Raw genomic sequence first — 12,056 nt, 5'->3', positions numbered from 1 at the left:
CCTCTGGTGGCAAGCATCCCTACAGCAGGCCATGACTCTGTCGCACCTGGATGACATCCGCAGGAAGGGGCGGAATAGTGGTAGCAGCACAGTTCAGGCTTCAGACAGGGGCAAGTCATGAGGATGAGGGACCAAGTAAGCAGCATCCCCTCTCAGTTCCTATGATACTTGTCTATAAGGCCCAGGTTTCCTTCCTTTTCTTCCCCTCCCTCTCATGATTATTCATTGCGAATATCCTAAAAACCCAACTGGCTGTGGGGGTCAATAGACCAGAATTAAGAAAGACTGATCTATGCAATAAATAGTACAATAACTTGTGTTATAGTGCAGCCAACCACTTTTCCTTGGTGCATCAAAATTCAGAAGATGTTAAAAAAACCAACTTCCTCATACTAATAAATAAAGCACTGCTTAAAAATAACTAAACATTTTGTGCTACAACAGGCAATATTATATATCACAGATGTTGTAGATTTTCATTTATTTTAAATATTTAAACAAATATATGTACTGGTGCTTTATTTCTCGATTTAGAATATTTGATGCACATATCTTGAAGCCTGATTAAAATATTTTGTTAATTTCTATATAACAGCTGTTACAGTAAGCGAGGAATTCAGAATATAATACTGGCTTATTAAAATTGTACTTTGTACTCTATTATTAAATACATAAGAACCCACTATCAGCAATAGATTTCTTTAAAAAAAACATTTCTTCCTTTTATAATTTAAGAAAAAAGAACTGTTCTGGAAATTTGAAGACCTGACAGAAAAAATAATTTGATCAAATTCCTTTATTTCCACTCTTGACAAATAATATATATATATTTATCTTAAGCGTTATGCTTAAGTTTTCTTTATAAAAACATATAAATGTCAAATTCTATTGAAAAAAACAAAGTTAAGATGTCAGGTTATTTTTCTGGCCTTTAAACAATATTTAATATGTCAGTGACGCATGGATGTTGTAAACAAAGTACAAATTAGAATTGTGCTGTTAAGGATTTGGTAGGAAGCAGTTTGTAACAGGAAATTAAGTTAGATTAATGCAGAATGACACGTGTCTTTTAATTCTGTTGTTCTTCACGGAACAATGGATTTATCCTGGGGGGGGGGGGGGCACCTCCTTGGCCACACCCAATTTCCAATCTCTGTTTTGTTTCACCAGTGATTTTAATTTATTTTTGCTATACACTGTTGGGATTAATTAGTCGGACCCTAGGTGGTTGTGCCTGCAGACTTCACCCTGAAAAGAAAAGTGTGAATGCACTGAGGCTATTAATTCACAATAAATGGCAGACCATAACCTTTTCTGTGTAAATTCTGTTTGTCTGTTGAAATGATTAAGAAAATAAGCATGCCATTTGGTAACTTCCTAAAAGATAAAAAAAAATTAAGTCTTAGTCTTACTAGTGCATAAAAGAACATCTCTTTTCATTTCTTTGATGTAATGTAAAAAACAAAACAAAAACTTGAATCAAAGGATTGATATAGTAAAATATTGTTACCTTGTTTTTTTACATCACTTTAAGTGGTGGACAAAAAATCTATAGTCAATTAAGGGAAAAAAAATGATATAGCTATATCTATCTTCCATAGAATGGCAGAATCTATTATAATCAAACCCAAAACAATTAATTAGGAGCTACTATACTGTCTCAAGTTTACATCTATTAATTTTCAGTGGAATGTAATAGACTAAGAACAATTTATGATTTTGAATGCAGTTTTAAAGTACAGATTAAATGCGATGTAATGAATCGATGATAGTGTCAGGCTTTTTATTTCTCCTAAATATAATAGCTGATCAGTAACAAATGCAAGTTGACAATGGGAGTTTAAGAGAATTTCATAATGTGGCATATCTAAATATATATTTTAAAAAGTTGTAACTTAGAGCAGGGAATTAATTTAGCATTTATAATACATAGCTTACACCTTTCTGCCTGTTGAAATGTCAAGGAAATTGTGATGTATTTTTCAAAATTGTGTCTTTCTTTACATGTGCAAATAAACAGATGCAGATAGAGCTCAAAAGCATGGCATGGATGAATTTATCTCTTCCAATCCCTGTAACTTTGACCACGCTTTACTCTTTGAGATGGTTCAGCGCCTCACTTTGGACCACAGACTTAACGACTCCTACTCCTGCCTGGCAAGTATTCCCTCTGATTTCAAATTAAGGAAACACAAATGTCAAAGCGATAAAGAGAATTTGCCTTTTTTAAAGAGTGCCGCTGTAATAAACCAGTCACTGATATGTCCATCCTGCATTGCACAGACAGCTTCCATTATTGCAAGACATTATCCCAAAAAATACGTAATTTGTAATTTGAAAAAGCATAAATTAGGACATAGTTCAGAATAGCAATTTCAGCAGTGGTCTTAAATGCTACATTGGGAATTTTATTTACTGATTGGTAACACGTAACATTCAGTTTAATTTAATAGCCCATTATCTCATTAGCAGAATGCTTAGAAGTAAATTGAATGTCCAGCATGTCAGTTTCAAAAATATTTTTTTAACTTTATTTTTACAAGTAATTCAATTATAGACAAAGGAACTAAAAGCAACATAAATAATAAGAAAAAGAGGGACAGGAGGTAGGGGGCATGTACCAAGGCCACGTGAAATGATAGAAAGAACCAGCTGTGTCTGTAAATCTTATAGCAGTTTTTTCTGGCCCCTGCTCCATGAGATCCTCCAACCCCAGGCTCACGTACTCCTTCAATGGGACATGAGCAAATTTTGTTTGGCTTCCTCATGGACTATGCCCCCCCCCCCCCCGCCAACCTATAAGCTGTGGCCAACAAGAATGTTTACCCACTTAACACCTGTTGTATGGCTGTATTTAAAACAAATGTCAGACAGGTGAATCCCATGTCTATGGAAAATCTCTGCACAGACATTGGATACTCTATCGTGTCTCATGTGCCAACCGCCAAGGCGGAGTATAAAATTACCAATCTGTTTATTGAGCTTTGATTCTCATTACCTTCAGAGATGGAAGTTGTCCAGCTGGCGATGAGGGATGATCTCTGACCATATGACATGAGTGACACGCCTCGATGACGTGATGGGTGTGCTGTTGGCCAAGGTTGTTTCCCAAGTCATTGCCCTCAAGATAAAGGACTAAGAGTGGATGACTTTACCAACATTTGATGCTTGTGCCCAACCTTCAAACCCACAAATTATGTGTTGTTAGGCCCAAATGAGAGACCAGTCTAACAATTTTGGCCACTTTGCGACCCAAAAGATAAATGCATGGTCCATGATCCATCCCCTCTGTGGCCACTGGCTGGGATCTGCAGAAGACAAAGGAAGCATTATCTATCTTGAATTTGCACTTATTTGCCATTCAAGTGTCTGACATAGGTTGAAGATTGCCACCTCCCAGTATGCTGTATGGTGGATCCTGACACACCTGATGCAGCAGTGGTAGACACTGCGCCATTCCTAAAGGAAGTGTCCTGAATTGAAGCGTAAATTAGCTGTGCAGTAGCTAATTCACGCTTCAGGAAAACTGAAACCTGAAACCTGCTTAAGGGGTAAAGGTTAGCATAAATTTACAATGGCCTTCCATCCTTAGACCTTAACAAAAAATTCACCCTCACATTCTTGACCAGGCAGGCGACTGACCCAGGGACTTCAACTTTGGATGCTGAATTCTTAAGAAAAGTCTGCCAGCAGATAAGGAAATATTAGGGGCTGCAGACCTGACTTGGCATCAAGTATGTTTGCTGCCACCATTTGCAGTATTGAAAGGCAAAGCATGCTGCAAACTTCAAAAGTGCTCAAACATGATGAGCCTCCACAAATCCATTGATGGGTTTTTTTTCTCTTGCCTACTTGTTCATTATGTACTTTATGCACAAAGGTTGAAGTCAGGTTGGACAAGCCCTATGCTTTGGCAAAAAAGGAGAAGTCTTATAAATGTGAGTGGACCACTCCCACAGATATCCCAGTCTGCTTGGCATGCATATTGCATTTCATCATCAGGTGATTCAGGATGGGGCCTTGCTAGCAATCCATAGCTATCAGATATCTCATTACTGTGGCATATCCATGTAAGTACAATCTCCAAGTAGCAGGGGCCATGGATGGGCATAGCATGTCCCATGCATCTGTTCCAAAATCCCAAAGATGATCCAGAACTAGAGTCCCTGCCGATGCTGTCTCCAGTGTCCGTCTCCTGAATTTGACCCATTTTTAATAATAAAATCAATCAGCAATCTCATTGAACAAACTAGGGATATGCCTAGCATGCACATACATGTTGAGCTGATAATGCTTTAGGACAAATTTTCTCATCAATTCAGCTACCAATACACTTTTTCCAGACAGTTGGTTGATGATCTCAACCATAGTAAGGTTATCACACCAGAACATCATGCTTTTGTTAGTCAATCGATAGCCCCATATATGCACATCAACTATGATTGGAAATATTTCCAAGAAGGTGATATTCCAGTTGACCCCAGATGTGGCCTTTTTCAGGCCAGGTTGCTGTACACCAAGAGCCTTGGTAGAAAAGCCAAAAACCTATGACCCCGATATATCTGAATAGAGCTCTAAGTCAGCACTGGCCACAGGGGACAAGAGCCATACTACTACCCCATTAAAATCAGACAGGAAGGTTTCCTAGATCCTCATGCCAAGACTTTGATTCCCTTATATGGTGATTGCTGAACTTTACACCCTCTATGGCAAGAGTGAGACTGCGAAAGAATGTCCATCCCACTGGGATTACTCTACAAACAAATGCTAGACTCCTGTTAGGTGATCTCATGTTCCTGAGTAATAACTTGTGAGCATGCCATGTTAACTACAGTAGTGTAAGTGGCTTAGTTATCTTCTCACATGGGAGCCTGGACATTATCTGCATCAAGACCAGATCAATGCTGAGGAATAAGAACATAAGAACATAAGAAATGCCATACTAGGTCAGACCAAGGGTCCATCAAGCCCAGCATCCTATTTTAGGGATGTGAATCGTTTTTCAACGATTAAAATTATCGTCCGATAATGTTTATATCGTCTTAAATCGTTATAGAACACGATACAATAGAAATTCTAACGATTTATCGTTAAAAATCGTTAAATCGTGTTAGTGCGCACTAACTCGAGTTAGTGCGCACTAACTCCCCGTTAGTGCGCACTAACTCGATTTAGTGCGCACTAACTGAAAATGATACAAATAAACACTTTCCAGGTCACTGAAGGTCAGTTAGGAATGAATATGTGTTCCTATTGGCTGGCTGCCCTCTTATCTATTGATGTTACCAAGGTTACCACTGAGGTGATGGTTGGGGGGATGGGAAATGGAACTGGAAACTAACGAACACCAACAGAAAATGAAACAAAGTGTTCACACTTCCCAGGTCAGTAAAGGTCACTTAGGAATGAATATGTATGTATGTATTCCTAATGGCTGGCTGTGCTCTTATCTATTGATGTTACCAAGGCTAATACTGAGGTAATGGTTGGGGGGATGTGAAATGGAAACAGTTGGAAGCTTGACAAAAAAAGTAATGTAATGATCAGCACTCACGTGACTAGAACTTGTTTGTTTATTATTTTTGTTAGCAGGCACCTGAAATGCTAGTGCATGTTGAATTTGCCAATCACTGTGCATTTTAGAAAGGTGGTCCTGGCTGGAACTGTACACAGTTCAAATATATGTAATTGATTGTTGGTAAGTGTATTTTTTAAGTAGCCACACTGGCACAAGTATGTTTACTTTTCCTCCTACTTAACTCACTAGCTCAGCTTTGTAAGAAGGGCTTCTCTGCTTGTGTGTTGTTTTTGTTTGGTGTGAGGAGAGCAGAAACATCAGATCTTTATTCAATCTACTACAGTCATCTCTTACAGTGCCCTATCCCTATTAATACCAGGAGTGTTGTGATCTTCCTGCACACAGTGCCCTATCCCTGATACCAGGGGTGTTGTGATCTTCCTGCATGCAGTGCCCTATCCCTATTAATACCAGGAGTGTTGTGATCTTCCTGCATGCAGTGCCCTATCCCTATTAATACCAGGAGTGTTGTGATCTTCCTGCATGCAGTGCCCTATCCCTGATACCGGGATGTGTGCAAGAAGATCACAACACCCCCGGTATCAGGAATAGGGCACTGTGTGCAGGAAGATCACAACACCCCCAGTATCAGGAATAGGGCACTGTGTGCAGGAAGATCACAACACCCCTGGTATTAGGGATAGGGCACTATGTGCAGGAAGATCACAACACTCCTGGTATTAATAGGGATAGGGCACTGTGTGCAGGAAGATCACAATACCCCTGGTATCAGGGTTAGGGCACAAGTTCTAGTCACATTGACTGATCACATTACTTGTTTTGTCAAGCTACCAACTGTTTCCATTTCCCATCCCCCATATACTGTCAGTAGGAAACTTGGTAACATGAATAAATAAGAGGGCAGCCAATAGGAATACATATTCATTCCTAAACTGACCTTAACTGACCTGAAAAGTGTCAAATTGTATCATTTTCAGTTAGTGCGCACTAACTCCCAGTTAGTGCGCACTAACTCCCGTTAGTGCGCACTAACTCGAGTTAGTGCGCACTAATCGGAAAAAACGATTTTTAACGATTTTTTAACTAAAAAATCGTGCCTAAGATGATTTTCTTGCCCTGCCACACGATTTCTATCGTTAAGACGATATGGAAAACGATTCACATCCCTATCCTATTTCCAACAGTGGCCAATCTAAGTCACAAGTAGCTGGCAAGTACCCAAACATTCAATAAATCACAAGCTACTATTGCTTGTTATTATTCTGGTTGGGCCTTCCATATTTATCAGCCACCAGTGACACAGCAAGGCAGAGAGTCAAAATCTGGAACTCTGGGAAGAGTTCATGATATGCTGTAGACTCATCTGGGCCAATAAACAAGAAGTCATCTAGATAATGAATCACATTTCAGACTGCTATGCACCATTCCAGCTCCCAGTGCAGGAAGATGCTAAACATTTCAAAATAAGTACATGGGATGAAGAAGCCCATCAGCATACAATTATCAAAGTAATATGCACCAGCAATGGGAATGTAGCAGGATATACGGGAAGAAGTTTGAATTACTGATTCTATGTCTACTTTGACCATCAGTGAGCGAGGGTTGCAATCCCTGAACATATCCACTGTGCTGTTAAAGATGGTGTATGGAACTGAATATTCCTCAGTTGGAATATGGTCATTTAATAAAAGTGGGAAGAAGAAAAACTTTGGTTTCATTTTTCATTTCATATTTGGGGAATCATTTTCCAATAATTTCATTTCATCTAATGTTTTATTTCGTTAAAAAAATGAAATAAACATTAAAAAAAAAGAAAAAAAAGAAATGGGGCCTACTATGCCCCCATCCATCCTTCCAATCTGAAAAAATGCAGATCCTCCCTGGCCCCCACTTACCCAGAGCTCGGGTCTGAAGCTGGGGCCCGAGCTCTGGGTCGGGTCCCGGCTTCAGACCTGGATCCAGCATCAGGCCTGGATCCGAGCCGAGGCCCTGGCATCAGGACCTGGTCTCTGGACCAGACCATAGGCCTGCCCCTGGGGCCTTGCCTAGGCTGAGGTCCAGCCATCGGGACTCAGCCTCCATGTCAGGCCCCAGTGTTGGATCCAAACCAAGGTCCAGACCATATTGCTGGATCTCTGATAAAGCAGGTAAGTTTTTTCAATTTTTGGGGTCTCAATCGAGGCCCCGGCGTTGGGCCCAGGCCTCGGCCAAGACCCTGGCTACAGCTCCTGCGTCAGGCCACGTCCTAAGCCTAGGTGAGACCCAGGCCCTGGTCCCAGCGCTGCACTGGAGTATAAGCTGAGGCCCCTGCTTTGAGCCTTGGCCTATTCCCTAGGCAAGGCCCCTGCTTGGGGTATGGGCCTAGCCCCGACAGATCAAATTTTTTTTTTCAAAATGAAATGTGAAAACCAACAAAATTTTGTTGTATTTTCAATCATTTTGCTTTGAGAACGAAATGAAATGAAATAGGAAATGTCATCTAATTTCCTATTTTGTTTCTTCCAACAGCCCATCCCTAGTCATTTACAGACTCCTTTGCCAGGTAAGAGAGGTAATGAATCAGGCTATACTTGCCTGACTCGTTTTTGGAGTCCACCACCAAAGGAGACTAGATTATCAAGGAGAATGGCATTTCCATATCCCCCAATTCCAGCTCAGTGGACAGCTTATTCCTGATGACCTTGGCAAAGCATGAGGCTGAACACACATTTGTGACCCTAACTGCTGTTAATGGGCCTGTGTATGATATAATAAAGTGCCCACTGAAACTTTCCAACAGTATAGCTGCTGCTGCTTTGTTAAGATAGTTCGCCAGTAAAGCAGTTATCTGCTCCCAAAGTACTGGCGTGACAGCATGGTCATGAGCAAATTCATCCCTTCCTGGTTCACTTCCCACAACCACCTGCCCTTTCTTTGGGGTGCTTGATCACTGGGTGATTGGCTGAGCAGTGATACATATATATTTGTATATACATTCATAGGAACGAGCAGCCATTATTGTTGTAATACCTCTGAAACAGAAGAACCCACTTTTGATTGGCTTTGCATACTGGCATGGCCCTGAAAGGGGTGGCTAAGTGCTTGCAAATATGCTAACCTTGCTGTTATGTAGGTGAGCCAGAGCTCAACATGCTATAACCTCCAGGACACACTGGGATTTCAGCCATCTGATCCCTAAACTGCTTATTGTAATTGAGTTGTGCAAATCCCTAATATATTGAGTAACTGTCAGGGAGTATCTGGGCTCGCCAGTCAGGGTAACCCTGGATGGAAGGTGTGTGCTTGGGGAGGAAAGGCTGGTGATGTCCAGTTGCTGGAGAAGAACCAGGGAGAGAAGCTTGAGGGACAAACACACTGGAAATGGACACAAACAAGACATGGAAAAATGGACTGTAAGACAGGAAGGTTTATTAAGAAGGAACACAATTACCAGGCACTTCCATGCAGTGGACACTGAGAGGATTGCTGGACCAGTAAAAGGTATGTCAGTGTAGAGCTCTTTATATACAATCTTCAATTTCGGACACATCTAATACTGGTCCAATAGGAAGTCTGCGGGAATGTGTCTGACTCACCAGGAAAACAGAATAAAAATAATAGAACTTCCTAGACAGCCAGTAGCCTCCATAGTTCTGTGGCAGGTCTGGAATCCCCAGGATTGTGGGTTTAAAACCTGTTAACCCTGACAGCCCATATAGTGGTGTCCAAATAAGACCACAAGGCTAAATGTTAAGAGGAGTCTGCCCTGTGTAGGATAGAATCAAGCCTTGAAATGATCTAATCCAGAAATTAAGGCTCCAAGGCACCCTCCTGCCTCAGAACCTTGAGTAAATAGGTAATTGTTATTTACTCTTTCCAATAGTACTTGGACACTCCATAAAGCTAATAGGTAGCGCATGTAAAACCAACCGGAGAAAATATTTTTCCCTCAGTTCACAACTGAATTGTAGAATTTGTTGCCAGAAGATGTGGTGAAAGTAGTTTGCATATCTGAGTTTATAAAGGGTTTAGGCAAGTTCCTAGAGGAAAAGTCCATAAACCACTATTAACTATTGTAGCAGACCCTCCCAGTCTGGCCACCAAATATCACTGTACCTGTCCTTAGAACACTAGTAAGACACCATTCATACCCTCAGTCCCTCCCACCTGGAGAGTCTGACTTGGATGTCTGAAGTAGGGATGTGAATCGTTTTTCAACGATTAAAATTATCGTCCGATAATGTTTATATTGTCTTAAATCGTTATAGAACACGATACAATAGAAATTCTAACGATTTATCGTTAAAAATTGTTAAATCGTGTTAGTGCGCACTAACTCGAGTTAGTGCGCACTAACTCCCCGTTAGTGCGCACTAACTGAAAATGATACAAATAAACACTTTCCAGGTCACTGAAGGTCAGTTAGGAATGAATATGTGTTCCTATTGGCTGGCTGCCCTCTTATCTATTGATGTTACCAAGGTTACCACTGAGGTGATGGTTGGGGGGATGGGAAATGGAACTGGAAACTAACGAACACCAACAGAAAATGAAACAAAGTGTTCACACTTCCCAGGTCAGTAAAGGTCACTTAGGAATGAATATGTATGTATGTATTCCTATTGGCTGGCTGTGCTCTTATCTATTGATGTTACCAAGGCTAATACTGAGGTAATGGTTGGGGGATGTGAAATGGAAACAGTTGGAAGCTTGACAAAAAAAGTAATGTAATGATCAGCACTCACGTGACTAGAACTTGTTTGTTTATTATTTTTGTTAGCAGGCACCTGAAATGCTAGTGCATGTTGAATTTGCCAATCACTGTGCATTTTAGAAAGGTGGTCCTGGCTGGAACTGTACACAGTTCAAATATATGTAATTGATTGTTGGTAAGTGTATTTTTTAAGTAGCCACACTGGCACAAGTATGTTTACTTTTCCTCCTACTTAACTCACTAGCTCAGCTTTGTAAGAAGGGCTTCTCTGCTTGTGTGTTGTTTTTGTTTGGTGTGAGGAGAGCAGAAACATCAGATCTTTATTCAATCTACTACAGTCATCTCTTACAGTGCCCTATCCCTATTAATACCAGGAGTGTTGTGATCTTCCTGCACACAGTGCCCTAACCCTGATACCAGTCTGAGACAGCTCCCTCCCTGCATTACTAGTGAGAGGCTGGCTTCACAGACAGGGGGGAGCTGCCTGACCCTCACTCCTGACTTCCCCCATGTCCCAGCTAGTGAATGGTGTGTGTGGGTGAGGGGGGGGGGGAGGATGGTGAAGTCTGAGACAGCTCCCTCCCTGCATTACTAGTGAGAGGCTGGCTTCACAGACAGGGGGGAGCTGCCTGACCCTCACTCCTGACTTCCCCCATGTCCCAGCTAGTGAATGGTGTGTGGGTGAGGGGGGGGGGGGAGGATGGTGAAGTCTGAGACAGCTCCCTCCCTGCATTACTAGTGAGAGGCTGGCTTCACAGACAGGGGGGAGCTGCCTGACCCTCACTCCTGACTTCCCCCATGTCCCAGCTAGTGAATGGTGTGTGGGTGAGGGGGGGGGAGGATGGTGAAGTCTGAGACAGCTCCCTCCCTGCATTACTAGTGAGAGGCTGGCTTCACAGACAGGGGGGAGCTGCCTGACCCTCACTCCTCCGGGGTATTGTGATCTTCCTGCACACAGTGCCCTATCCCTGAATCCAGGGGTGTTGTGATCTTCCTGCATGCAGTGCCCTATCCCTATTAATACCAGGAGTGTTGTGATCTTCCTGCATGCAGTGCCCTATCCCTGATACCGGGATGTGTGCAAGAAGATCACAACACCCCCGGTATCAGGAATAGGGCACTGTGTGCAGGAAGATCACAACACCCCCAGTATCAGGAATAGGGCACTGTGTGCACACAACACCCCTGGTATTAGGGATAGGGCACTGTGTGCAGGAAGATCACAATACCCCTGGTATCAGGGTTAGGGCACAAGTTCTAGTCACATTGACTGATCACATTACTTGTTTTGTCAAGCTACCAACTGTTTCCATTTCCCATCCCCCATATACTGTCAGTAGGAAACTTGGTAACATGAATAAATAAGAGGGCAGCCAATAGGAATACATATTCATTCCTAAACTGACCTTAACTGACCTGAAAAGTGTCAAATTGTATCATTTTCAGTTAGTGCGCACTAACTCCCAGTTAGTGCGCACTAACTCGAGTTAGTGCGCACTAATCGGAAAAAACGATTTTTAACGATTTTTTAACTAAAAAATTGTGCCTAAGACTATTTTCTTGCCCTGCCACACGATTTCTATCGTTAAGACGATATGGAAAACGATTCACATCCCTAGTCTGAAGACTATATAGCCCAGCCATGTTAATATACAGTGGAGTTTCAGTTTGAGGAAACAGTCAAGGAGCAAAGATGTAGTTTTTCCACAATCCGGTGGGGCCTCCCAACTTCACCCAAAGAAGTTTATTTTAGAAGTGACACCTCCTGGTACACTCCCTGCCTGTAGGTCCTTATAATTTACAGAGAGATAGATTTGTACGCCT

The 12,056-nt window shown here is 41.8% G+C and overlaps 1 protein-coding gene across 6 annotated transcripts in view; it reads left to right on the top strand.

The window, feature by feature from the left end:
• Window positions 1–12,056, top strand: part of CADPS (calcium dependent secretion activator) — a 1,086,201-nt gene that overhangs the window by 660,591 nt on the left and 413,554 nt on the right. For all 6 annotated transcript variants that reach the window (XM_029601011.1, XM_029601008.1, XM_029601007.1 and 3 more), the window contains one exon: window positions 2,021–2,157. In XM_029601011.1, coding sequence (XP_029456871.1) covers window positions 2,021–2,157 — 137 coding nt within the window. The remainder of the gene's footprint in view (window positions 1–2,020; window positions 2,158–12,056) is intronic.

The sequence above is a fragment of the Rhinatrema bivittatum genome, chromosome 4 (genome assembly GCF_901001135.1).
Source record: "Rhinatrema bivittatum chromosome 4, aRhiBiv1.1, whole genome shotgun sequence".
Lineage (NCBI taxonomy): Eukaryota > Metazoa > Chordata > Amphibia > Gymnophiona > Rhinatrematidae > Rhinatrema > Rhinatrema bivittatum.
This window is presented reverse-complemented; position numbering and strand designations above follow the sequence as displayed.